General features: G+C 56.1%; 9 protein-coding genes across 9 annotated transcripts; 5 read left to right on the plus strand and 4 right to left on the minus strand.

Annotated features, from left to right (window-relative positions):
• The first annotated feature begins 54 nt into the window (after positions 1-54).
• C8Q71DRAFT_757808 (patatin-domain-containing protein) lies at positions 55-5,762 on the plus strand. Its single transcript, XM_047923709.1, has 22 exons — positions 55-262; positions 319-416; positions 469-702; positions 751-1,441; positions 1,492-2,322; positions 2,375-2,620; positions 2,671-2,829; positions 2,883-3,171; positions 3,224-3,244; positions 3,294-3,810; positions 3,862-3,903; positions 3,956-4,198; positions 4,248-4,299; positions 4,350-4,501; positions 4,558-4,587; positions 4,640-4,754; positions 4,809-4,883; positions 4,938-4,951; positions 5,005-5,061; positions 5,114-5,244; positions 5,300-5,375; positions 5,431-5,762. Exons 1-22 carry the CDS (start codon positions 184-186, stop codon positions 5,605-5,607), a joined length of 4,329 nt encoding a protein of 1,442 aa, XP_047779517.1. The 5' UTR covers positions 55-183; the 3' UTR covers positions 5,608-5,762.
• Positions 5,763-6,256: 494 nt separating this feature from the next.
• On the plus strand, positions 6,257-7,542 carry C8Q71DRAFT_597725 (uncharacterized protein). The gene is made up of 5 exons (XM_047919601.1): positions 6,257-6,480; positions 6,531-6,586; positions 6,641-6,695; positions 6,752-7,147; positions 7,201-7,542. The coding sequence occupies exons 1-5, from the start codon at positions 6,294-6,296 to the stop codon at positions 7,401-7,403; spliced, it is 897 nt and encodes a 298-aa protein (XP_047779518.1). The 5' UTR covers positions 6,257-6,293; the 3' UTR covers positions 7,404-7,542.
• A 138-nt stretch (positions 7,543-7,680) lies between these two features.
• C8Q71DRAFT_707330 (RNI-like protein) lies at positions 7,681-10,730 on the minus strand (the record flags this gene model as incomplete). The annotated part of the gene is made up of 2 exons (XM_047920556.1): positions 7,681-9,276; positions 9,333-10,730. 2 exons carry the CDS (start codon positions 10,728-10,730, stop codon positions 7,681-7,683), a joined length of 2,994 nt encoding a protein of 997 aa, XP_047779519.1.
• A 689-nt stretch (positions 10,731-11,419) lies between these two features.
• C8Q71DRAFT_857656 (uncharacterized protein) lies at positions 11,420-11,738 on the minus strand (the record flags this gene model as incomplete). Its single annotated transcript, XM_047927427.1, has 3 exons — positions 11,420-11,465; positions 11,520-11,628; positions 11,681-11,738. The coding sequence occupies 3 exons, from the start codon at positions 11,736-11,738 to the stop codon at positions 11,420-11,422; spliced, it is 213 nt and encodes a 70-aa protein (XP_047779520.1).
• An 838-nt stretch (positions 11,739-12,576) lies between these two features.
• Positions 12,577-15,182, minus strand: C8Q71DRAFT_757820 (Sec1-like protein; the record flags this gene model as incomplete). The annotated part of the gene is made up of 11 exons (XM_047923710.1): positions 14,934-15,182; positions 14,767-14,878; positions 14,503-14,711; positions 14,348-14,452; positions 14,120-14,300; positions 13,826-14,064; positions 13,685-13,775; positions 13,558-13,632; positions 13,330-13,496; positions 12,650-13,282; positions 12,577-12,598 (listed from the first exon to the last, which is right to left on the minus strand). Coding segments are annotated over exons 1-10 (1,874 nt in total), but the record flags the coding sequence as incomplete, so codon positions are not given.
• Positions 15,183-15,270: 88 nt separating this feature from the next.
• Positions 15,271-15,815, plus strand: C8Q71DRAFT_796703 (splicing factor 3B subunit 5; the record flags this gene model as incomplete). The annotated part of the gene is made up of 6 exons (XM_047925696.1): positions 15,271-15,273; positions 15,334-15,376; positions 15,437-15,460; positions 15,518-15,539; positions 15,593-15,716; positions 15,771-15,815. 6 exons carry the CDS (start codon positions 15,271-15,273, stop codon positions 15,813-15,815), a joined length of 261 nt encoding a protein of 86 aa, XP_047779522.1.
• Positions 15,816-17,130: 1,315 nt separating this feature from the next.
• C8Q71DRAFT_706944 (S-adenosyl-L-methionine-dependent methyltransferase) lies at positions 17,131-18,874 on the plus strand (the record flags this gene model as incomplete). The annotated part of the gene is made up of 4 exons (XM_047920533.1): positions 17,131-17,201; positions 17,254-17,529; positions 17,585-18,550; positions 18,610-18,874. 4 exons carry the CDS (start codon positions 17,131-17,133, stop codon positions 18,872-18,874), a joined length of 1,578 nt encoding a protein of 525 aa, XP_047779523.1.
• Positions 18,875-19,222: 348 nt separating this feature from the next.
• Positions 19,223-21,001, plus strand: C8Q71DRAFT_597968 (WLM-domain-containing protein). The gene is made up of 5 exons (XM_047919602.1): positions 19,223-19,523; positions 19,582-19,587; positions 19,642-19,742; positions 19,809-20,102; positions 20,155-21,001. Exons 1-5 carry the CDS (start codon positions 19,343-19,345, stop codon positions 20,809-20,811), a joined length of 1,239 nt encoding a protein of 412 aa, XP_047779524.1. The 5' UTR covers positions 19,223-19,342; the 3' UTR covers positions 20,812-21,001.
• On the minus strand, positions 20,883-22,280 carry C8Q71DRAFT_796705 (putative methyltransferase-domain-containing protein; the record flags this gene model as incomplete). The annotated part of the gene is made up of 7 exons (XM_047925697.1): positions 20,883-20,998; positions 21,052-21,202; positions 21,254-21,387; positions 21,438-21,626; positions 21,679-21,881; positions 21,925-21,986; positions 22,038-22,280. The coding sequence occupies 7 exons, from the start codon at positions 22,278-22,280 to the stop codon at positions 20,883-20,885; spliced, it is 1,098 nt and encodes a 365-aa protein (XP_047779525.1).
• Between the last annotated feature and the right edge of the window lie 49 nt (positions 22,281-22,329).

A 22,329-nucleotide genomic window follows, 5' to 3' on the forward strand; every position in this document is an offset into this window, starting at 1 on the left:
GCGCACGTGTTTCGACGCGAATTACTGACGCGGTCGGGCGCCAACCGATCGTGTACCGTACGCTCTGCTGCCTCAAGCGGGCCACTCTGCGCCCTCGCCCGTCGGCATGCACATTTAGTTCCGCTCTTTCAACTCGTCCCCCCGTCCTCCTCCAGCCGACGAACGTTTGCTGTACCCGCCATCATGGAAGCAGCCGCGGACGGCCCTAGCCATGAGGGTCACCCAGTGCTTATGCTGCTATCGGCAGCTTTCTGGGTAATTCGTGAGTGTCTACATCGATGGCCACACTATCAGCACGTCTTTGACACGTAAATGCAGTATGGATGCTGTCATGGGTTAAGGCACTCGTCGCTTTCGTGACCATCACCGTTCCGACATTGATTTATGCCATACTGTCCTACTCAATGACATTGACGGTACGACTATCCCCGCCCCTCCGAAGGCCAGCCGTAACGTATGCCTTCACAGCTCAACTTTTGGTCATTCGCTATCATGTTTGTGCTCTTTGCTATCGCTCTGAATTATTGGATACGCTTTCGCTACCTCAACACCTACACCAAGCTCAAGGAAGCTCCGCTGCTGAAAGCGGACGCGCAGGAACTCAACCCGGACGTGAACACTCCGGAGCAGATGCCTACATTCCATAACTACCTGGATGAGTTTTTACAGGCCGTCCGGGTTTTCGGTTTCCTCGAAAAGCCAGTAAGTCGTTCATACTGTATATGTACACTGTTGGTCTAATTCTCGTAGGTATTCCACGAACTCGCAAGACATCTGCAAACGCGGAGGCTCATCGCTGGTGACACCTTATCCCTTGACGAAGACAAGAGCTTCTATTGCGTGATCGACGGTAGCGTCCAGGTCTATGCTCGCACAGGCTTCCCCAACCAAGATACGGGAAGCGGGTCTTGGGATGAAGAAGACATGAACGGCTACCAATTGCTCAATCAAGTTGGTTCTGGAGGGATGTTGTCCAGTCTTTTCACTATCCTCAGCCTCTTCACGGAGAACGTCAAGCTGAGTTGGCAAGACGACAATCGAGACGATGACCTTGACTCGGTCAGCGTACCGTCGACAACTCAGACGCCGCCGCGGACACGTTCAAGGAGGTCGGACTCGGACGTCTCCAACTTTAACCTTGGCACACTGAGATCACCCAACCGTAGGCCGTCGGTTTCATCATCAGGCTCTACGGTGCACCAGGAAGATGTAACGTCGCCTCGTCCGCAGTCCCCCCCAAGGCGCTCTCAGTCGCCCTTTCCTCAGTCATCCCGCATTCCATCTGGTGGACGTCCAAAGTCTCATGTTTCTGCCGAACCTGATAGCCACTATAGCGCCGTCGCTCGCGCTGCGGAAGATAGCACCCTAGCTGTCATCCCTGCGGAGGCATTCAGGAGATTGACTAAGAAATTCCCCAAGGCAACAGCACACATCGTCCAGGGTAACTACCATTGCATATACCCTGTTGGACCAATACTAATTTCCGGGCAGTGATCTTGACGCGGTTCTCGCGAGTCACGTTCAACGCGGCACATAACTACCTTGGGCTCACAACTGAGGTCCTGCGAACGGAGAAGGCCATCAACGACATCGCTTGCCACCCTCTGCCACCGGCGTTCTACGAATCCGGACTCAAGCAACTCAGACAACGCTTTGACGGCGTAGCCAGGACGAACGAGGCAGACTCCGATGATGACTATTTCAGCATGAATTCTCCATCCCTGAATCCCTCCCAGACGCCGTTCCTGGGCGAGAAGTTGACTGATAGTCCGCGTCCAACGAAATACTCTCCAGCGACCCCTTTCAAAAGCGGGACTCCGCGGCAAACCGTACAAGCTGGCGACCTCCATACAACTGTCGGCAACCCAGTGGAGTCGTCTCGGCCTATGGCACGCTCCATGAGCACGGTCCTCGGGCCGCAAGCAACGGGCCAGGGACGCCGGCGGGAGCCCTCGCCGTCGCACAATCAACCAGGCCTTCACCAGCGAGGGAGACCTATAGTGACGGAAGACTTCGATCTCCGAGACGAGGTGATGTCCTGCATCGCGAAGTCGATAGGTCTTATCCAGCCGCCTCTCAGTAACGAGGATTCAGTCGAGGCATCGCCTGCGTTCGCACCGAGCGAGGCGCCGAGTGCTGCGCCGTTCAAATCCTCATTCGGGTCTTTGTCTTTATTGGAGATCGGTGATGATACTGCATCGAATGTGACGGGCGCGTCGTCCATACTGACTGATGGGCACATGAGCGGTCTCGATAACGAGGTCGAGATCCTGTTCTTCCCTGCTGGGTCTGTCCTCGCCAAGGCCGGCGAGCGTAACACGGGTATGTTGCCTGGCGTCGCTGAGAGCGGTCGAGTGCTCAACGGGACATCTAGGTCTCTTCTACGTCATTGATGGTTTCTTGGACATCTTGCTGCCCTCGCAGAAGTCACCGAGCGGCGAGACCAAAGGCAAGGCAGAACCCGTTGACGAAGAGACGCAGCCCACGCGTCCTGGGCTGGGCACCTGGGGTACGTCGAGCCATAGCAGGACTCCGAGCTTCAACCTCTCTGGTTCCCGGAAGGCGAACACACACAAGCCTCTCTTCACTGTCAGACCTGGTGGCATCGCGGGGTATCTGTGTAGGTTGCACTACCGATTCCAGCATTGAAGAGACATAACGTTCGAGAAGCCTCTCTTTGTCAGATTGCCTCGTATGTCGACATCGTTGCGAAGACGGATACGTATGTAGGATTCCTGCCATCGCCTGCGCTAGACCGGCTGTTGGAGAAACGACCCATAGTCCTTCTGACGCTCGCGAAACGCCTCATTTCCCTGCTGTCGCCGATCGGTAGGCTTGTGTATCAGTAATCCCGAGTTGCATGGGACTGACGGCTGCACTAGTACTTCATATCGACGGTTCCTTGGACTGGATGCAAGTAAACGCCGGGCAAGTCCTCTGGCGACCGGAGGATGCAAGCGATAGCTTCTACATCGTGATTAATGGTCGTCTGAGAGCTATTGCGGACAAGGAGAGCGGTGGGATCAGCATCCAGGCTGAATACGGTCAGGGGGATACGGTAGGGGAGCTCGATGTCATTACTGGCTCACCTCGGACAAACACTGTACATGCTATCCGTGATACTGAGCTGATCAGGATGCCACGGACGTTGTTCAATGCCATATCTTCTCGGTGAGTCGTCTTTTGCATTCCAATGACTTATCATTCCGACGACGCTTTGCAGCAATCCACGGACAACAGCGCAGTGAGTATTGCATACCTTCGTATCGACCCACTCACCAACCTTGACTCAGGATCCTAAAGATGATTGCCTCGCGAGTGCGGACCGAGATCGACTCGTCCAAGAAAGGCGCAATCGAGCTTTTACGCAGCAACAGCAACCTCAAAACCGTCGCCGTCCTCCCCGTCACGCGCAACGTCCCCGTTGACGCATTCGCCCGCAAGCTGCACGCAGCCTTGGAAAGCGTCGGCGCGCCCACTTCGTATCTCAACCAAGCCTCGGTCTCCGACCACCTCGGGCGCCATGCGTTCACCCGGATGGGCAAGTTGAAGGCGGCTGGGTGGCTCGCAGAGCAGGAGCAGAAGTATCGAATTGTTCTCTATGTTGCGGACTCGCCTGTGAACAGCTCGTGGACGCAGACTTGCATCCGCCAGGCGGACTGCGTCATGGTCGTTGGGATGGGCGATGATCCGAGCTTAGGAGAGTATGAGAGGCTTTTGCTCTCGTTGAAGACTACTGCGAGAAAGGAGCTCGTGCTGTTGCACTCTGATCGTTCAGTTGCACCAGGATCTACACGAGAGTGGCTGAAGGTTCGTACGTTGCCGTCGATTGATACTGTCTGAACTCATATCTTGATCTAGAGCCGACCATGGGTACACCAACATATTCACGTGGAACTTCCAGTATGTTCCTTTTAGAGACAGTTTATCCGCATATAGTGACCCTCGTGCACAGGGAATCGTGGGGTCAATACCGCGGACGGCCATACCGCAGCAAGATCCCGCTGCAATAGCAGCCTTCAGGAACCTGAAGGACCGCGTTCAGAGCGAGATCAGGAAGTACCGCGGTGGGTCGGGTGACCCCCGGCCACAGCGACCACCTCACTCAAGTGACTTCGCACGGCTCGCAAGACGGATATGCGGTAAATCGATTGGAATCGTGCTTGGTGGTGGTGGAGCGCGAGGTATCTCACATCTGGTATGTTCGTGTTTCCGTGTCTACTATCGTTTGTTCATGCGCGATGCAGGGTGTCCTCCGAGCACTGGAGGAATATGGTATTCCAATTGATATGGTCGGAGGTAGAACACACTCCGTCGTTCCTTTAGCTTCGGCTGATGATGTTTCACAGGCACTAGCATGGGTGCTTTCGTCGGCGGGCTGTACGCGCGTGAGGGCGACGTAATCTCGAGCGCTGGGCGAACGAAGCAGTTCAGTGGACGCATGGGTAACTTCTGGAGGATGCTGTCCGACGTCACGTACCCTATTGTTGCGTACACAACGGTGTGTCTTGCGCTTTATGTGGCATCTCGTAATGTGGAATTGAATATGTCTACTAGGGCCACGAGTTCAACCGGTCGATATACAAGGTGAGGACACTTGACCTTGACCGTCGATACGTTCGCTCACGATAGCTTGCAGTCCTTCTATGATCTGCATATTGAAGATATGTGGCTACCGTACTTCTGTATATCTACGAACATCAATACCTCTCGCATGGAAATCCATGAGACTGGGTTTGCATGGAGATTCATACGTGAGCTCCGAACCGCCACTTTGGCGACCCCCTGCTGAAGACATACTGCTTTAGGGGCTTCGATGACACTTGTTGGCTTGCTACCTCCATTGTGCGACAACGGTAACATGTTAGTCGATGGAGGCTACAGTGAGTCCGCCATGCTGTATGTGTGCTCCTGTACTAATCCCATGGCTTATGCAGTCGATAACCTTCCGGTAAGGCTGTAATCTCTCTTGCCTTCTTTGGGGTCCTAACGTAATATCCTCAGGTTGCTACGATGATGTCTATGGGCGCAAATGCGGTCATTGCATCTGACGTCGGTTCGGTGAGCGAGCATAGACGATGGACTGGGAAAGCAACTCAACTTGGTTTTCCAGATTGACGACAATTCGCCGCGCAACTTTGGGGACTCCGTGTCTGGGTGGTGGCTTCTGATCAACCGTTGGAACCCCTTCTCAAGCGCCAGGAGTGTCCCAGCTATCACCGAATTGCAGGGGCGGCTAGCATAGTGAGTGCATGTTTACGCTGCCGTTCGGCTTCGTCGAGGTCTGATCTTCGTACAGCGTTTCAAGCGTCAAGACGCTCGAGGAAGCCAAGGTTGCACCCGGGTGTCTGTACATGGGTATGCCTGTCCAGGAGGTACGCTGAGTGGTCTGCGTGTTGGTCGTCGTCGCTGATCTGACGCATCCCGTAGTTCGGAACACTTCAGTTCGGGAAGTTTGAGGAGATACAGGAGAAGGGCTATCGTGCGGCGATGGACTTCTTGGAGAAGTGGAACGAGGAGGGTCGCCTGCCGTCTGCGTATATTGGCGAAGCACGGACATCGATGGCTGGCAAGAGAGGCAAGAGCGCACGCCGGAATTCAATTTAAGGACTGAACAGACAATGCATTGTAGTATACATCGCATTTATTCATACGATACTTTCCTTATCGTGCAGACAGACGTTGCTCTTCGCAGTGTGAACACCGAAGAGTCGGATGTACAGTTGGAGGCATTTAGTCTTTGGGACAAGAAAATACTCGAGCTCGAGAAGAATCTACTCAAAAGTGCCGCAGTCACTTAGGCCCGCCAGTGAAATGTCATAAGTCTTCGCGTACGCTTCAGTGAGACTGTATGGGTTTGTGCACGATGATTTGATCACCACGACAATAAACACAGGAGTCAGACATACAGTCACAGGACAGTCAAGATGTCAGGCCTCATGTACCCGGCTCAGACAATCAATCGGAGGAAGATCAAGTCCGGTAACGAGGAGCACATTCATGAAACATTCGAAAACACCGAGAGACGAATTGGACTCCTTGCCGCGGTAACCCGGTGTGGATCATGTCGACCATAGGTGATGGATGTTTGTCCCCAATATGAGGAGATGATTAGCTGTGTGCCGCCTGGTAAAACAGTGTCACTACAACAGAGCGGCTGAGACTAGTCCGGGAGTACAGTACGACTGTTATCTAGATCCCCCCGGAGATCTCCCGATCTTGGCGAGTAAATCTCTGGTACTCTCACATTGAACCTGAAACGGCTCACGGAGCCTTCGACACACATTCTAGCCATGGACGCAGATTCACAAAGACTGCGTGCAAAGGTTGCGGCACTGAACGGCTCCATGGATGACCTAGAGACTCAGCTAGAACCATTGCTGGCTCAAACACTGCCCGAGTCCTTGGTCGGGCTGGAGACGATCCAACAAGCAAAGCTTCAGGTCGCGTTACCGTATCTCGTGTATGATCTCATCTTCAGTGAGTGTTACGATTGTTTCTGAGAGCATGTCCTTGATGGGGACTTGCAGTCTATCTCAAGACAAGGGGCATCGACCCGAAGACGCATCCTGTTATATCCGAGTTGGTGCGCCTGGCTCACGTCCTGGTTTTATCAGTTCAACTGACCCGTCTGCCCCAGGACCGCATAAGGCAGTATTTTGACAAGATAAAGAATGCGGAAGACCCTCAGAAGAGTATGCCTGTGCTGCCCGTCACTGTTGACGGTCTCTGACCATGAGCCGGAATGTAGGAACGGCCACTGTAGACAAGGCGGCGGCGAACCGCTTCATCAAACACGCTATTGCGCAAGTGAAGACGCAACGGCCACCAGGAGACGAAGAGGGTCCTTCCCACATTCGCTTCTCCCAGAATGGCGAGTCGACTAAGGTGCCTGTAAAGGTGACGACCAAGATGGCTGCACGGGCGCAATATGAGAAGGAGCTCGCGGAGGCGGAGAGCGAGGAAGAGGAAGAGGAGGGATTGGAAGTCATTGACGACGATGAAGCAGCAAGTAGCATGGATGTGGATCCTGACACGACCAGCAAGGGCAAGGCCAAGGGCAAGGGCAAGGCCATTGTCACTGAGGATACTGAGGCGTCGCTGTCTGGACGCAAACGAAGACGACCAGCTATGGACCCCTTTGCTGGCACGTACTTTCCTTGTTCATCCCAGAACCTGTGCGGCTCACCGTCTTTGCAGGTTACGGAGATGAACAGCCATCCCCTGGGGTGCAGGGGGCCAAGAAGGTGAAGCCGTCGATAGAGGATGTGAAGATGAGTGATAGCACCCCACCAGACAGCGGTCGCAGTACACCTCTCTCAAGCTCCGAAGCGGCGAAGAAGTCCAAGAGAGCTGAAAAGAAGGCGCGAAAGAAGGCGCAGCGGAAAGAGTCTATAGGTTGACCAGCGGCACAGCTTCGAGGGCACTCTTTTAGTCCTCACCACACCTGCCAGCCGCCTCGCAGACATCTGTATGAATGGTTCTGGACATCATGCACAAAATCATCGTTCCGTCTCATGAGTAGTTACATCTGATAAGTATAGTTCCTCTACGTCGCATCGGCAAAAATACATAGTATACAGTCACAAATGTACAACAGTCAGCTATGCATGCGATGACAGCAAGCGGGGCACAGAGTGCAAAGTCTACAACGAGCTATGGTACAACAATTTACACACCTCACATAATCGTACATCCGTCTCTCTCCTGGCCAAAGTCCGATAGGTTGGGCGACGTTCCGCCCGAGCGCCGCCCGCTGGGCGACCACCACCGCGCGCGACCGCCAGACGGCCCCTCAGTGCTGCTCGAAGAAGTGTTCAGCCCGCGTCTCGTGGACTTGCGCTTCTTCTCGCGCGCCGCCCTGACAGCGTCCACTGTCTGCCACGAGAAGAACGTCTTCAGCGCCACGCGACGCTCGTCCAGCTCGTCCAGGCCCACCCCTAGCCCCTCCTCGTCCCGCGCATCCAGGAAACCGAGCTTGCGCGCGTCGTACGCCCGCCAGCCGATGCGCGGCCGTGTCTGTGGCGCGAGGTCGCGCACGCAGCGCTCGCCGACCCCACGGCAGTCCACTGCGACGACCTGCGCGTCGGCCATCTTGCGCTCGCGCGACAGCCGCACGAAGTCCCGCATGACGGCCTCCGAGACGCGGGTATTGTCCACCTCGAGCGCGTGCAGGCGCGTGCAGTTCTCGACGAGGTCGCGCAGGGCCTCCTTCGTGACCTCCGTCGCGTAGGAGATGATGAGGTGCTCCAGGGCGTGCCCGGGCTGGGGAGGCGGGGGATAGCGCGGTGCGGGCGCGTCTGTAGCGGGTTCCGGCGTGATCGTCATGAGCACGTCGTCCGTGATCTGGCAGGCATCCTCTAAATCCAGCTTGCGTATCATCGGCGTCGTCTCTAAAAGGCGGACCAACCCGTCGTCGCGCAGCTCCGTGCCGATCCCTGCCATCTCGAGCAGCTCCAGCTTCGGCACCGCATGCGCGAGGTGCGAGCATGCGTGATCCGTGAGCATGATGCACGCCGTCAGGTTCAGGTGTCGCAGGCGGGTGACGCGCCGCCAGTAACGCGTCGAGTCCGTTGGTTCGCGCCCCGCCTGGCGCGACGTCAGCTGCACCGTCTCGAATGCGCCGCTATCCGCCTCGGAGCACGATACGAAGGCCTCTACGGAGGAGTTATGGAGTGTGCGGCAGTAGCTGAGGTCGAGCACTTCCAGTTCCGGGGCGGCCTTGCCGAGGGCCTCCATGAGTCCGTCGGAAACGTACTTCAGCCCAGAAAGGTGCAGCTCCTTGAGCGAGAGGTGCTCGTCGCGGGCTAGCGCCGCGCTTGCCAGGGTGTAAATCCCGCCGCCAGTCACATTGGGGCAGCGGGACATGTCGAGCGACGTGATCTTGCGACAGTACGATGATATGATACTGCATGTCGTGTCTGTCACTGCATTGAGGCCCCGGACGCCCAGTTCGCGCAGCGCTGGTGAGCGGACGAGGAGATGGTGGAGACCCTGCGTCTGGAGCAGCGAGCAGCCTTGCAGGTTGATCGTCGTTAGATGCGTGTGCGGGATGCTTCCTCCCGGCTGAAACTCCGTGCAGAGGTGACTTGTGATCTCCTGCAGCGTCAACGACTCTAAATCTAAATGCCCTCGGAGGTCCAAGTGCCTGACAAACGCGCCTGCGACCTTCGCAAGCCGCTCGAGAGCCGGCGGCGGGATGTTCGGGAAGGAGTGAAGATCCAGCTTCACCCAGAATTGCCCGTCGAGTACGAGGCTTTGCCACGCCTTCGATACCTGTAATGATGGGTATATCATTGACCCCGCATATATGCGTGTGGTGGTATACCTACCCTGCTCAGCTTGAACAGTTCCCGGATGCCGCGATCTCGACCGACCCATTTGTTCTTCGCCGAAGTTGCCTTGCGAAGCGTCCAGGAACCGTCATCGACAAGCTTCCGGTGTTCAGCCTCATGGATGTCAACAAGCGAGACGAATATGCGGAACTTCAACTCCGTCGGAAGTGACTCATCGAAGTAATTGAGAGTGGGCTGCGGGATGGGCTCGAAGATGTCGGCAGCGACAGGCACAAGGTCAAGTGGGGTAGCCGGGAACGGCAGCGGGGACGAATAGGAGCGTCCCTTCGTGCGCAAGACAGTGCGACTCGACGAGCCATTTGAGTAGTAAATCGGGAAGGACTTGTCGAACTCTCCAAAGCCCAGCTCCATCTCAAGGGCCGGGGTAGCCAGCGGGCTGATCCGCGGTGTGACATTGTACGTCCACGGAGCGAGACAGTTCAGGCGGTCGGCCGACGCAGGCTCCTCAGGCTCGAGGACGACATCCCTCGTCGGGGACGTTGGGCTGCCTGACGGGCTGTCCCGCTGCTTTCCGAGGAGTTTCCGCGCTAAGTTGCCCGGGAGCTTCGTGCCCGAAGACGACTTCACCTTGGACTTCGTAACGGACAGTGCGGAGGACGAGCGCTTCGAATGCGTGGAGAGGCTCGAGAGCGAGTGGCGGCGCGAGGGGATGCGGACGAGGACGGTGCCCGCCTCAAGTATGTCTGCAGGCGGGCTGGAGGGGCCGGCGACGGAGGTAGGGGTGCCCAGACTCGGCTCCTGATCGCCGACTGATCCATAGCTCGAGCTGAACGAGGAGGGCCCCGGGATAGATGAAGAAAAAGTAGGCCAATCTGAGCTCTCGTAGTTGAGCTCGGTTGTGCCAAAGGAAAGCGGGGGCAGGGTAGGCGGTACGTCTCGGCCCTTGCCTTTGCCTCCTGAGGGCATGTCTGTCTCCTCAAGGATCTCCTGTGCATTCAGCGGAGAGCGAGGGGAAGAACTGCTAGCAGTAGAAGGAGTGGATGAAGATGCGGGGGATCCTACAAGCTCACGCATACCGGATGAAGCCGCCGTACCAAAGGACATCGAGAACAGGTCTTCCTCCTGATCATCAGCCCGTAGATCCTCGAAGGCATTCCGCGATTGGATCTGCAAAGGTTGGGACACACCCTTGCCCTTGGAGTCGGCAGGATAGACGTCCTCCATTGCGTCGCCAGGAGAGAGGGGTCCGGGATCGACGGTACTGGTTGCTGTCTTTAAAGCCGACAGCATGTCCGCGAGGTCTGAGATGCGCGAGGAGGACTGGGGGACCCTCGCAGGGGCCTCGTTGTGATAGAGGCCCTTAAGCGATTCATTAGAGTCAAAACTGAAGAGAGGTTCAGGCTCGCCGTTATCGATGTCGTGCGCCCGGCTCATGGTCAGAGCCTGCGAATCTAAGTGCGTGGTGCGTGTGCGAGCACGGGCCGTGCAGGTGGTAATACAGATGGGTGGATATCGAGCGAGAAGACGGACGAGAGCTAGAAAGGCGGGCTGGGTGGGAGTGCTGCACCAGGGCGGACAGGCAGCTGGTGCATGGTCGTCCGGAAGGAGGAGACAGCCTCGGAACGGCGTAGCGATCACAGGCGGAGCCATCGACGCCTTATCTCATCACTGTCCGCCCGCTCCGGCTCATCTCTCTGCAACAGCCGTCGTGTGCGTTGCGATCTCCACGCGATGTACACTTTCTGCCACACAGAACAGATCAACTCACCCCACCACACTTCACGGACACACATTGACTCATTCAAACCGACCATAAGCATTCACTACTTCCGGATAATCGTACACATTGGCAATGTCACTGTACAATATTACCTATGGTGCGCAAAGGTAACGTGAGTCATACTGGCGCATAACCAGGTCCCATGGCACAGCGAGCTGTCGAGAGCAAACGCGAGTCGAGAAAGCAGAGCGAGCAAGAAGCGAGGAAGGAAAGGCAGCATGGAAGCAACATGGAAGTCCTAACCTGGGGGAATCGAGACGGAGCGAGCGATCCGTCGGAAGACGCAACATCAATGCGACGTCGTGTTTTTGCAGCACGCCGCGATAAGAGCCCGGCGAGTAACCTATTTGCCCTTCTGCTTGTTCCAGTTCTCGATTACCAGCTTGAACCTACCAGACACACGTCAGTGCACGCGCCACGCGAGGGTGCATATAGCCACGAACCTTTCTTTGTGGGGCATGTTCGGGTCTTGCTCCTTCAGCCGAGCAACCTCGGTCTGCATGAACTTGTTGAACTCGGTGAGCTTCTTCCTACCACCCGCGGAGCCTTTCTCTATGGAGTGGCTCAGTTGCGTGATCATCGCAGAATGCGACACACGACGTACTCTTCCGAGCAGCTGTGGTCTTTTTATCGACCTCAGCAGGCGCAGCCTTTGCGACCATGGTTGCTATCGGGCTGCAGAGACGTCTGGATCAGTTCGAGCTGCAATGTGCTCAGCGGCGCGGACCACTGACAATCTCGGATTTCAGGGGCGGACAGGGAAGAGGCCTTTGGGTGGGCTGAGGAGGACGGGGGACGAGAGAGGGTGACACATCGCGTCGAAGCGCAGGGGCCTTATACGAGCCCAGAAATTGCGGTGACAGGGTTAGTCCTGTTCAACACGCTTCCCCCGCTGCCCGCCCCCGGCCACTCCTGCCACGTAATGTCGTCATCTTCCTCCGTGATCGAATGGGCCCATGTTCTCCCCATGCTTCGCCCACGGCGGGTGCATCTCGACAGCCACTATCCTAGCATTAATTCTGTGTCCATACACGCTGAGATCAGCGGCCCTTCTGCTCGGCCGCGACTGTCAGCAGCAGCCACCTGGGCAATATTAATACCCAGCATCCTACGCGGTCGGGGACGGAGAGGAGAGCCAAGATCAGAATCACCGGGGTCCTGGTCGCCAGACCGCTATTCAACGACGCGTCGGGTCACGGGAGGTCAGCAGCCCAGCCCAGGCGAATCTCCGCGACATCATACGAAGGCTAGCCCAAATACATGTGAGAGAGCGAAACGATCCGCGACTGTTCCATATGGGCCCTAGCGCGCCCTGCCACATAGATAATGGCCTATGTCCTGCGCAACCGCGTTCCACACCACGCTATGCCGGGTCCGCCTCCTCCTGCGCGTGTCTGAGGCCCCTCTGCTCCCTAGAGCGCTGCATCTTTCGAATGCGCAGCACTGCGGTCGACCCCCGCGATACCCTCTATCAGGCTTGCACCGCTGATGACCCCTGTCGTGGCAACCAAGAACTTGCGCCCTGCGTGCTCTTTCAGCCACCGCAACGGGAACAGATGAGATCCCAACTCACCCTTGTTCTGCCGGCCAACCCACCTCAGCGCAGCGATCTCCGTGTACGTGCACCCTCCCAGGAAAAACACGAGCGTAGTGGTGGGCGTTTCTCTCGGCATGACTGTATCTCAGCACGATACTCCCACAAAAGACCGGGATTTCACTCACTCAGTGTCGCGGCCGTCGCACTTGCGCCCTCCAGGCCTCCAGGCTCCTTCTGGACGATATCAACCGTCCCACCCGGTATGCTCGCTACGACATCCTCAAAGCCCTTCCAGCCCACGATGGGATGCGCTTGGACCTTCTGCGACGGCATGCCCTTCAGTCTGCTCCCATCCACGTCGGCCTTCGCTTTCTTCTCCCTGTCCGCGGCGGGGTTGCTTAGGACGCCGCCCTTCTGCGCGACGCACTGGACCAGCCGGACGCTGATGGGTGAATATCCGGAGTAGACGTAGCTGATGTCATTCTCGAGGTCGTCCACGTTGTCGGGGTCCTCGATAAGCAGCCGGAGGGACTTGCGCAGCGCGGCGTAGGGGTATTTCGTCGCTGCGGCGGTGGTTTGGGCGGAAGGCGGCAGAGGGTTCGGGAGAAGGATGGATAATGGGGGTGCCGATAGTGAGAGGAGTAGTGGCAAGAGGTTGTAACCGTAAGCCTACAGACTTCAGCATGATGATAACATGTCGGAGCGAGGACACATACCTGCAAAATCTCGCGCTTTAGGTTCTCTAGCGTCTTGGCCTTGATGCCGCCGCTGACTATACTGGCGAGGCACAACAACCGTACGACGACCTGCATGTCCGCGCCCTGTGCTATCAGCTCCTCGATAGCAGTCAGCTGGGCGGGGATGTCATATGAAGCTAGCAGATCTGCGGGGACGTAAAGATGAGCAATGCATCCTCGACGGCGACTCGTTACTGAACGACTGACTCTGCTGGATCTCGAGTGACTTGTTGAACTGGTCGCTCCTCGTCACAGGGACCAACATCTCAGACAACCCAGTATCTAGAAACCCTCTCGTCAGAACGACCCCGGACATAGGCTGGGCGACACTCACGGAGCCTCAAAGACTGGTGCTCCGACTGCAGTCCCCCAAGCTTGTTCACGAAGTCGCGCAACTGCGCAGGCGTTTTCGCTTGGTGCCTGAGCTAGTCCGAGCATGAGCAACCTCCACACACCCCGCGGTGTCCTTGCTTACCTTGTAGTCCTCGTCCAGCCGCCGTGCGACCTGGTTCAGCTTCCGGCCTACGTGAGCGAAGTTCAGGTCGCGCAGCTCGGTGAGGAGGGGGTCGGTGGCTGCGGTTAGATGGTGTTTCTTCTTCTGTTTCTCCTTCGCTAGTGTGGGTGCCGGGTTGGGCGGGGTACTGGATGAAGCGGCGTTTGGTTGTCCTGGGGCTGGAGGTGCGGCTAGGAGGGATGCTGGGACTTCTACGTGGGCTAGAGGAATTGTCAGAGGCGGAACCCAGCCGCATAGATGTGCCCATTTACGTACAATTCTTGATGTCGAAGCATTCGTCGATAAGACCCTCGTAGGTGAGTTGTGTGAGCAGAGGCGTGATCATGTCCGCCCCTCTGTCGATAATGATTAAGGAGTCGATAGGGCTTTGAACGGCTTGACTAGTGCTTGGACTATCCGAGGTTGACGGGTTCCCATGGAGAAGGTTGGCTAATCGCTATGCACTCGTGAGCGATACAATCATGGGGAGAGAGGCGGGCGTACCGAGGCGTAGTCACCCTTCCCGACTATCCGAGGGAACTGCCCATACAGACGCTGCAGACCGTGCAGGGCTTGCATCGAGTTGTAGATGACAGTCTCGTCCCCGTCCTGAGAGGCGAATCAGGAGACTGTTGAGGGACAGCGTAGAGCAGACGTACGACCCACAACTCCTTGAACGCGTTGTCGTTCTCCAACGAGATGACATCGTCGGCGAGGGGGATGAATTGCAGGTTGTACGAGGAGATGGTGATATCTCCTAAGACGCCCTCTTCTTCCAATATCCGGCTGACGAGCGTCGAGGTCCGAGGTACCAAGAGCAGGGTATATGTGTGTTTCTGGGCTTCTCGGCCATGTCGTTTGAGTTGTTCTAGAGCCAAGTCCTGTTAGCGCACTTCGAGGTGAAAACCAAGAAGACAGCTTACCAGCTATGAGCTTGACCCACTTAACGAGCGGCCGACAGAGGTATACAATGTTCGTAGTCGTTGCAGACAGAGGCCCCGGTTCGAGCCAGAACATCTTGTCAACGCCATGATGCTGGCCAACTTGGATGAGCACTTCGTGATCCGGAGGGCATATCGTCGCCACACACCTTGAGCAAGGACACCTCCGTTACCAAACTCAGAGGCCCGGCCAGTGTAGGATCCAGCACCAGAGTCTTTGCGCCATTCACGGAATTCAATGCATCTACCAGACCCTTCCGCGCCTGCTCCTTCAACACAGAGACGTCCAGCGAGGTGTCCGTCTCATTGGTCTGCTTCGATGAGTCGCCGGACGTCGAGGCGGCGAGGGGGGCCATTGGGTGCGGGGTACGAGTCTGGAGTGCGCGCGTGCACTGTGACCGCGCAGTGTGCCACCGACCCGACGCGTCCGTGAACGCGATCGCATGGGCGCTCGCCGACGGCGTCAAAGCACTGTCTGCTCTTGCCATGGTCCGTCATCTTCAATTGTCTTGTACGCAAAATCTTGCTTGCTAACCTACACGCTGGCAGTCTTCAGAGCTCAGGTACACCGCCAACACCCAACTCGAGCATCGTACGTGTTACATGCCCTTTCTCAACCCGCAGGCGTACTAACCAGGTAGTCTGCATGTAGTGCACGCTCGCTACACAGGCACAGGTATGTAACCCTCTGCACCTGTATAGCCATCCATTCTTACGCTGTGACTCTCCTTAGGACACGCTGATCTGACGAAATAGTACGTCTTTGTCCGTCAAATGACCTGAAGCGTGCATCCTCACCGCTCCGCAGCGAATGGCTCACGCACCAGCACCGTGACACCCTCGCCTCCATTGTGGGGCACCCGCCGCTCGCCTCGTACCTTGCCATTGCTGACGGAGAGGCTGTCGGACGGGTGAAGTTCGAGATGACTGAGGTGCGTTCTGCGTGCGTTCAATGGCTGCACAAACATGGTGACGAGCTTGCGTAGCGCATGTTGCAGCCTTGTGGTCCGCCACCTGCGAAAGATGATTGAATGGACACTACAAGCTTGGAGAGTCGTGATATTAAAAGGGTGTCGTACAGATGGCTACATTTGTGAGAGCGAGTCCCCGTCTGAGTCGATGCTGCGCAGGTACTGGCACTCACCTACTCTAGAATACGAATCAAATGTTTCAATGTTAGTACCACACAAGCACTGTTGTAGCCCTACCGCGTTTGTGGCTGTCGTTCCAGCTTGCGGGTGTCAAGTTGGATTCTATTTGCCAACCCCAAAGAGGCAAGGCTGTACGCTACCGCTGGGCGCCAAATTGAAGCCTCGCCCCGGATATAATCCTTGCTTTGACGGTGACCGCTGTGGCCTGCCTGCCTAATTTCTGACCGCGTACTCTTGACAGCTGCGGCATCATGGCTATTCTAGCAATGATCTCGCGGACGATCAAAGCACCCTTGTATGTGCCACAGCTATCGCCACACCCGGGTGGCCGCCGCAAATACGTCAGCGGGGACGCTTTGTCTCGCCTTCAAGGCCAAAGCGCCATCTCGTTTTGGCATTGCCGTCTACGGTGCTCAGACTTTCCCATACAAGGCGGTCTCTCGTGGCCACACAGTATTTTGGTGCCTCGTGCCCTTTGTCCGAGACACAAAGCATACCCGAAGTCGTCGCTCCCCGGTTCGCTTCCATCTCTTTGCTTTGGCTAAGATTAACGGCCTCTATCGACATCGTCAAAGCGTGGTCTCTGCCACTCCTATATCTACGTTCGCTGCTGAGAGCGGACTGAATTTCGATCACCCCGTAGGACTACACTGGCCACAGGACGGACTTCCAGCTCGGACGTCCGTCGCGCATAACCTGCACACTATTGTCTCACCTGCTGTGGCGACCCTCTGAAATCTTTTCTTCTGGCATGCCTCTCAACATGGACTTCAAGCGTACCGCATCGACTCCCGATATATACAATCGACCTCTCCCCGCGCTGCCTCCCTGGGCGTCGCCGCCTCGCCCAAGAAGCGAGCGCTCCCATGCGATCAGTCTCTTGACCCGGTCGACTAGTGTCAACTCCGAAGATACATTGTGGACAGCAACATCGAGCAGCAGCAGCGGCTCTACGTGGCTCAAGAGGCGGCCTTGGGGACGGAACAACTCCTTCACCTTCGGACGGAAAAATAAGCGCCACAGTCGACAGTCCTCGCTGACGGATGAAACGGCCACGGTGGTGTCCTTTGGCGAAGTCGAGAGCCTATTCGACGGCTCGTCTGCGGAGAATGGTTCCGGTGAAACGTCTTCGGTGATGTCGGAACAGGACTGTAGGAACTTCCAGGACCTGAACCGGACGGTCGAACGGTATGGCATGCCCCATCACCCATTCAGCGCAGAGGATGCGCCTTACATACAGTCATACTCCCCGACTGCGCTTGATAGGTGAGTGGTCGTCTTGCTAACAACTGTCTCCCTGCTAACAAGGGCGATACAGCGACTATCACACGTTCGAACTGCTGCGTCGACTCAACACGAACAGCAACTCACCCACCTTCCACGAATATGGTCGGAGACCACCGACGAATGTGCTCGACCTTGGCTGCGGCGAGGGCCATTGGGTCTTGTTTGCCGCGCGAGCGTGGAAGTCTGCAGGTACACATGTGACAGGTCTCGACCTCATCGACTTGTACAACAACGACCACGGACGTGTCTCGCGAGATCGTGAGGCAGAGGTGCCACCAAGAAACGTCACTTTCGTGCGTAGCAACTTGTGCGTACGCCTAGTCTTACATTCATGTATCGAACTGACTTATCATCTGTACTAGCCTCAAGTATCGCCTGCCCTTCCACAATAATAGCTTCGACCTGGTGAGGATGGCCAACCTCGCCCTGGTTGTACCCTATTGGACCTGGGATTTCGTCCTTTCAGAAATCACTCGTGTCCTCTGTCCCGGTGGGCGCCTTGAACTCGTTGACGACCAGTTGTTCTTCCCGCGGATTCCTTCCATTGAGGAACTTCGAGGCTACCAGATTCCCAGTCCGATTGACCCAGACCTCTCGCCGAATCTCTGGCAGGATTTAATCAATGCTCGTCATGACGCTCAGGCCGTGAGGAAGATATGGGAAACTCAGCCGTCCAGCGCACCGAACACGACCAACAGACCCCACTCGCCGGGAAAAGGCCACAAGCGGTCTCAATCTGAGGCCGACTACGAAGCGAGTGCGCGGGTGGCGGGTCAGCTCGAGGATACATTCATGTGCATGCTCGTGCGCAAGTACCAGTATGGGACGCGGACATACGAGTACATCATTCTTGCGCTGGAGCACTACTTCAGCCAGGCGAAAATGGCTCACGAGTTTCGTCTGGGAGTCCCTTCACGCGAATTCGTAGAACGGAGCGAAGCGCGGGAAAGCGCGAAGCGGCCGACTAGGCGACCTAGGTATAGCGAAGGTGATATACCCATCCCGACAAGCTCGCCGAGGATCAGGTCTTTCGACTCCACTGCTACGTCGAAGGCGCTGAGAGTGCTTGTCGGAGACGCTGAGTCTTCAAGGCCGCCTAAGCCTCCCCAACCGTATCAACCTCCGGGCCTCATCCTGCTTCCCACTTCTCTGAACAAGCTCCTGCCGTTCTCCCCTGCGGAGCTGGAGATGCATGCATGCAAGAATATGCATACGCTACTGTCGTGCAAGAACGCGTTGACAAAACATATCAAGGAGCAGACCGATAAGGATGGGGAACCGTTATTCTCGGAAGACGAAGTCAATGACTACTTGTTCGATTATGATCAGTAAGCAGGACCCTGTCTCTTGCGGTGCAATTAGTTGACCATTGACGGCGAATCCACAGATTCAGACGAAAGCGCTTCAACTGGCCCATGGATTATCCTGGCCTGCGGATGGACGAAGACCCCGTTGAGAGTTCGCCTAGGACTCCTCTTTTGCGGCTCGGCTCAACCTCCTCCTCTTTCCAAGGCCGAGATCGCTCGTCATCGAACCCCCTCAGTCCCCGCAAATTGAAGACCAAGACAGAGCGGGCGATAGAAGTCCGCGTCGTTCGCGTCTACCATGCGATCAAGGCCGCCGATGGTTCGTCTACGATGTCTCTTGTTTAGCCTCCTCTGTTCGTGTTTCTGCTTCCGCCGATCTTGTCTGGCTTACCACGCTCATTGTTTGTATGCATTATCTCGCTGTCTTCGGTCACGAAGGACCACCACGCACGCTCCCTAGATCTCTCGCAGTTATCCATAGACGCCATGTGTACCATAGCTTGCATTTGTTGTATTTCTACGCACATTATTTGATTCAGGTCCAATTCATGTCCTGAGACGCACCAGGCGCTATTGGGAATTAACCTCTGGTAGCTACTGTTATGTTCGAGCCCGAGGAAGTCGGGATGAGGACGCGTCAGCGATTGGTCAGCGAAGAACTGACGCGTCGCGCGCTCGTGACCGCGCCTCATAAAGCGCGTCGCCGTCCGACCGGCGTGGTGGCCTGTCGTACATAACTTAAGTACCTCGGCTCGTTGCGCAGTGCTTTTATCATCCTCTGAGTCCTCCCCATACCCCATTCTACCTGCAGCAATGTCAAGTACCACGAACACGTTTGTCAAGTCTTTCACACATCTAAAGGATAGACCAAAGGCAGATCAGGCTCTGCCTTTGCTTCAGCGCATCGCATCACTGGTGAAGCCGATTATGCGCAAGCATAGCTGGATGCTGCCCGTTCTCTCGGAATTCTTTCCGGAAAGCCCAAATCTAGTAGGTATGCTCAAAGCTACTAATACTGCACACGGGGTGACTGACGGCACGGCTGCGTCCAGGTCTGAGTATGTACTCGTGTCGCACTCAGCGGCGCCAGAGGACTAAACGGTGAAGTATAGACATCAATGCAGGACAGAAGATCTTCTTGAGACTCCGACCTGCGCACGCGCCTGATACGTTCTACGACGAGGAAGACATCGTTCACACCATGCTGCACGAGGTACGTAAACACCAACCACTCGCGATCGTGAAACGAGCGTACTTACAAAATGCCCTTTCGGAGTAGCTTACGCATAACGTACACGGTCCTCACGACGAGAAGTTCTACAAGTTTCTTGCGGGCCTAGAAGAAGAGTACTATGCGCTCAAACGGTCGGGGTACGCGGGAGAAGGCTTCTTCTCGAAGGGCCAGCGACTCGGCACCAACGTCTCGCACGACCTGCCGCCTCATCTAGCTCGCCAGAGGGCTCTCGAAGCTGCAGAGAAGCGGCGCCAGATAAGTGCCATTCTCGGTGACGGAGGCAGGTTGGGCGGCGTAAGGGGCACTACCAACAAGTCTCCACGCCAGTTGGCTGCAGAAGTGCGTTGACATTGAACCTGTTCTATGAGCTCACGTGCTGACATTGGGATAGGCCGCAGAGAGGCGTGCACGCGACGAGAAGGCATGCGCTTCCGGTGCAGTCGCGCAGAAGGAAGTAGAGAAAGCCGCGAAAGAGAGCATCGAGGACAGGGTAATCGACCTGACAGCCTCCGACTCTGACCCGGACTCGGACGTTGAGATCGTGGATGGACCCATCGCTGGGCCTTCCAAGGTAGTTGCCTCCACGACCAAGGCAGCAAACGCAGCGAGGACGCCATCGGGTAGGACGTCAACGACGACCACGAAACGCAGCAGGCCCATTGTGTTCACACCGTCGGCGACCCCCGCGTCTGGTATCGCAGTAGATGCCTCGTCTACGAAGTGGTCTTGTACACAGTGCACGCTCGTGAACGAGGCAGAGGCATCTCGATGCGCAGTGTGTGACTTCGCACGACCGCGGCGTCCTCCCTCAACCAGTAGCACCCCGAGTGCCCCAGCCGCGACTACCACTGACGAGTGGGCTTGTCCACGATGCACACTCATGAACGATGCAGAGCGCTTCCGTTGTGCAACATGCGATGCACCACGTCTCAATGTCAAGCGGGAGCCTGGAACCGACGGGTGGACGTGCACTGTTTGCGGCGAGGGAGGAACGCCTAATGATTTCTGGAGTTGTGGCTTTTGCGGAAGTATCAAGACGCAGAGTTAGGTTTTCCGTGTAATTTGGTCATGGTACATGTTTTCTGTCCCTTTTATTGGATTATTGTACATTTGCATGTTTTACCTACGACGCTGTATTCTGTACAGTCTTATTTCTTGGTCTTCGCTTCGTGGCACTGCCAGTATCCCTTGTCCGACTAGTTCAGTCGAAATGTCCAGCAACTCGAGTGAGTGCTCTGAAGGTCCACATCCCGTCAGAGCCAAACAAACCGAAGAATGTATGACATACCAGATGTGTGTACAAAGCGTGATAGCGTTTCCTCGTTCCTGACGGTGAGCGCAATGTACGCTATAATATGTTTGCCGGATTTGGACTGGCCACTGTGCATGATCAACGACATGGTATCAACCAAGGCTGGTATTATGGCGGGGTCAAACACCTGAGTCAACTTGAGCGAAAGCTCAAGCTGACGCACGAAACGTGTACCCACTATGTCTGCCCCAATGATCACATCTGCATTGACTGTACAAATGGTTGACTCGAGTGATGGCCGCGCGGCAGGATTGTTCGCATCCATCCAATTCAACTTTGCGCAATGTACGTCTGGATGGCAAGACGATGCATCTACGGTTTGACCATTTAACAATGCAATTTTGCTGAGGAGGTGGACATACTGCAGGGAAGCTGTATGTTATCCTGGCAGCGACTCAGGACGTTAGAGTCGACATCTGTCAACCAGAGCGAGGGTCGGCCGTGCTCCTTCGCCCTGGCGATCCCACATCGCTGCTGTAACGTTGCCACGACTATCCCAAGAAAACCCGCGCCACATCCTAGCTCAAGAACACGCTTGCCTTGCACGAGCTCTACAGGAAGGTTGGGGGATGCGCAGTAGCACGAGCGCGGAACCAGGCATACCTGAGTGTTTGAACAGAAACTCGGCGAGTGAGATGCTGGCCGTCCATGTAGTGAGTCCAGTCGTTCCCCTTTCGACGAGCGTACGAGACTCGAGTAACGTCGCATTCGCGACCCCGGCGCATATGGACGCGCGCTGTCGTTGTGTCTCAGAACTCTTCCACAGATAGGTGACATAGCTCGCCGATGGTGGATTTGTTCCGCTGCTACAATCAATACAGGCATATATTCATTGCGAGCTGGACGTACGATGAGGAGCATCGGATCAAGTTGACTAGGTGGTTGTACAGGCGATCGTCGATCTCAGCATCCTGTGGCACTGAAACTTGGTTAATATGGAGGAGCGAAGACGGCATAACCACCTGCTCATCCAACAGCGACTCCAATGTTTCGATAGCCCATTTCCAGAACAGGATCTGGTATCGTTCCGCGGGCGGGTAAGCTTGGACATGCGGATTAAGTAACAGTCGATTCAAGAAGAAATTGTGAGCCTCCTCGAACGATATGCTGGCAAGATCTGGAATCAATCGTAGAGGCACATTGGATACATATCCGCAGAGCACAGAGAAGAAGGGTTCTCGGACGTCTGAGGGGTCGAAGGCCATACTGTGACTCGGAGTCGCGGTGCAACTTCAAGCCACGACGCGTCGGTGG

The sequence above is a fragment of the Rhodofomes roseus genome (assembly GCF_022264815.1).
Source record: "Rhodofomes roseus strain CIRM-BRFM 1785 chromosome Unknown C8Q71scaffold_9, whole genome shotgun sequence".
Classification (NCBI taxonomy): Eukaryota; Fungi; Basidiomycota; class Agaricomycetes; order Polyporales; family Fomitopsidaceae; genus Rhodofomes; species Rhodofomes roseus.

What these genes read in the sequence shown, in the direction of transcription:
- C8Q71DRAFT_757808 (XM_047923709.1), top strand. Translation starts at nt 184, where the DNA reads ATGGAAGCAGCCGCGGACGGCCCTAGCCATGAGGGTCACCCAGTGCTT. An exon ending in AATCCACGGACAACAGCGCA is followed by an intron (nt 3,245 to 3,293) that starts GTGAGTATTGCA and finishes ACCTTGACTCAG; the next exon opens with GATCCTAAAGATGATTGCCT. An exon ending in ATATTCACGTGGAACTTCCA is followed by an intron (nt 3,904 to 3,955) that starts GTATGTTCCTTT and finishes CCTCGTGCACAG; the next exon opens with GGAATCGTGGGGTCAATACC.
- C8Q71DRAFT_597725 (XM_047919601.1), top strand. Translation starts at nt 6,294, where the DNA reads ATGGACGCAGATTCACAAAGACTGCGTGCAAAGGTTGCGGCACTGAAC. An exon ending in ATCCTGTTATATCCGAGTTG is followed by an intron (nt 6,587 to 6,640) that starts GTGCGCCTGGCT and finishes CGTCTGCCCCAG; the next exon opens with GACCGCATAAGGCAGTATTT. An exon ending in TGCGGAAGACCCTCAGAAGA is followed by an intron (nt 6,696 to 6,751) that starts GTATGCCTGTGC and finishes GCCGGAATGTAG; the next exon opens with GAACGGCCACTGTAGACAAG.
- C8Q71DRAFT_597968 (XM_047919602.1), top strand. Translation starts at nt 19,343, where the DNA reads ATGTCAAGTACCACGAACACGTTTGTCAAGTCTTTCACACATCTAAAG. An exon ending in TTCACACCATGCTGCACGAG is followed by an intron (nt 19,743 to 19,808) that starts GTACGTAAACAC and finishes CTTTCGGAGTAG; the next exon opens with CTTACGCATAACGTACACGG. An exon ending in CACGCCAGTTGGCTGCAGAA is followed by an intron (nt 20,103 to 20,154) that starts GTGCGTTGACAT and finishes ACATTGGGATAG; the next exon opens with GCCGCAGAGAGGCGTGCACG.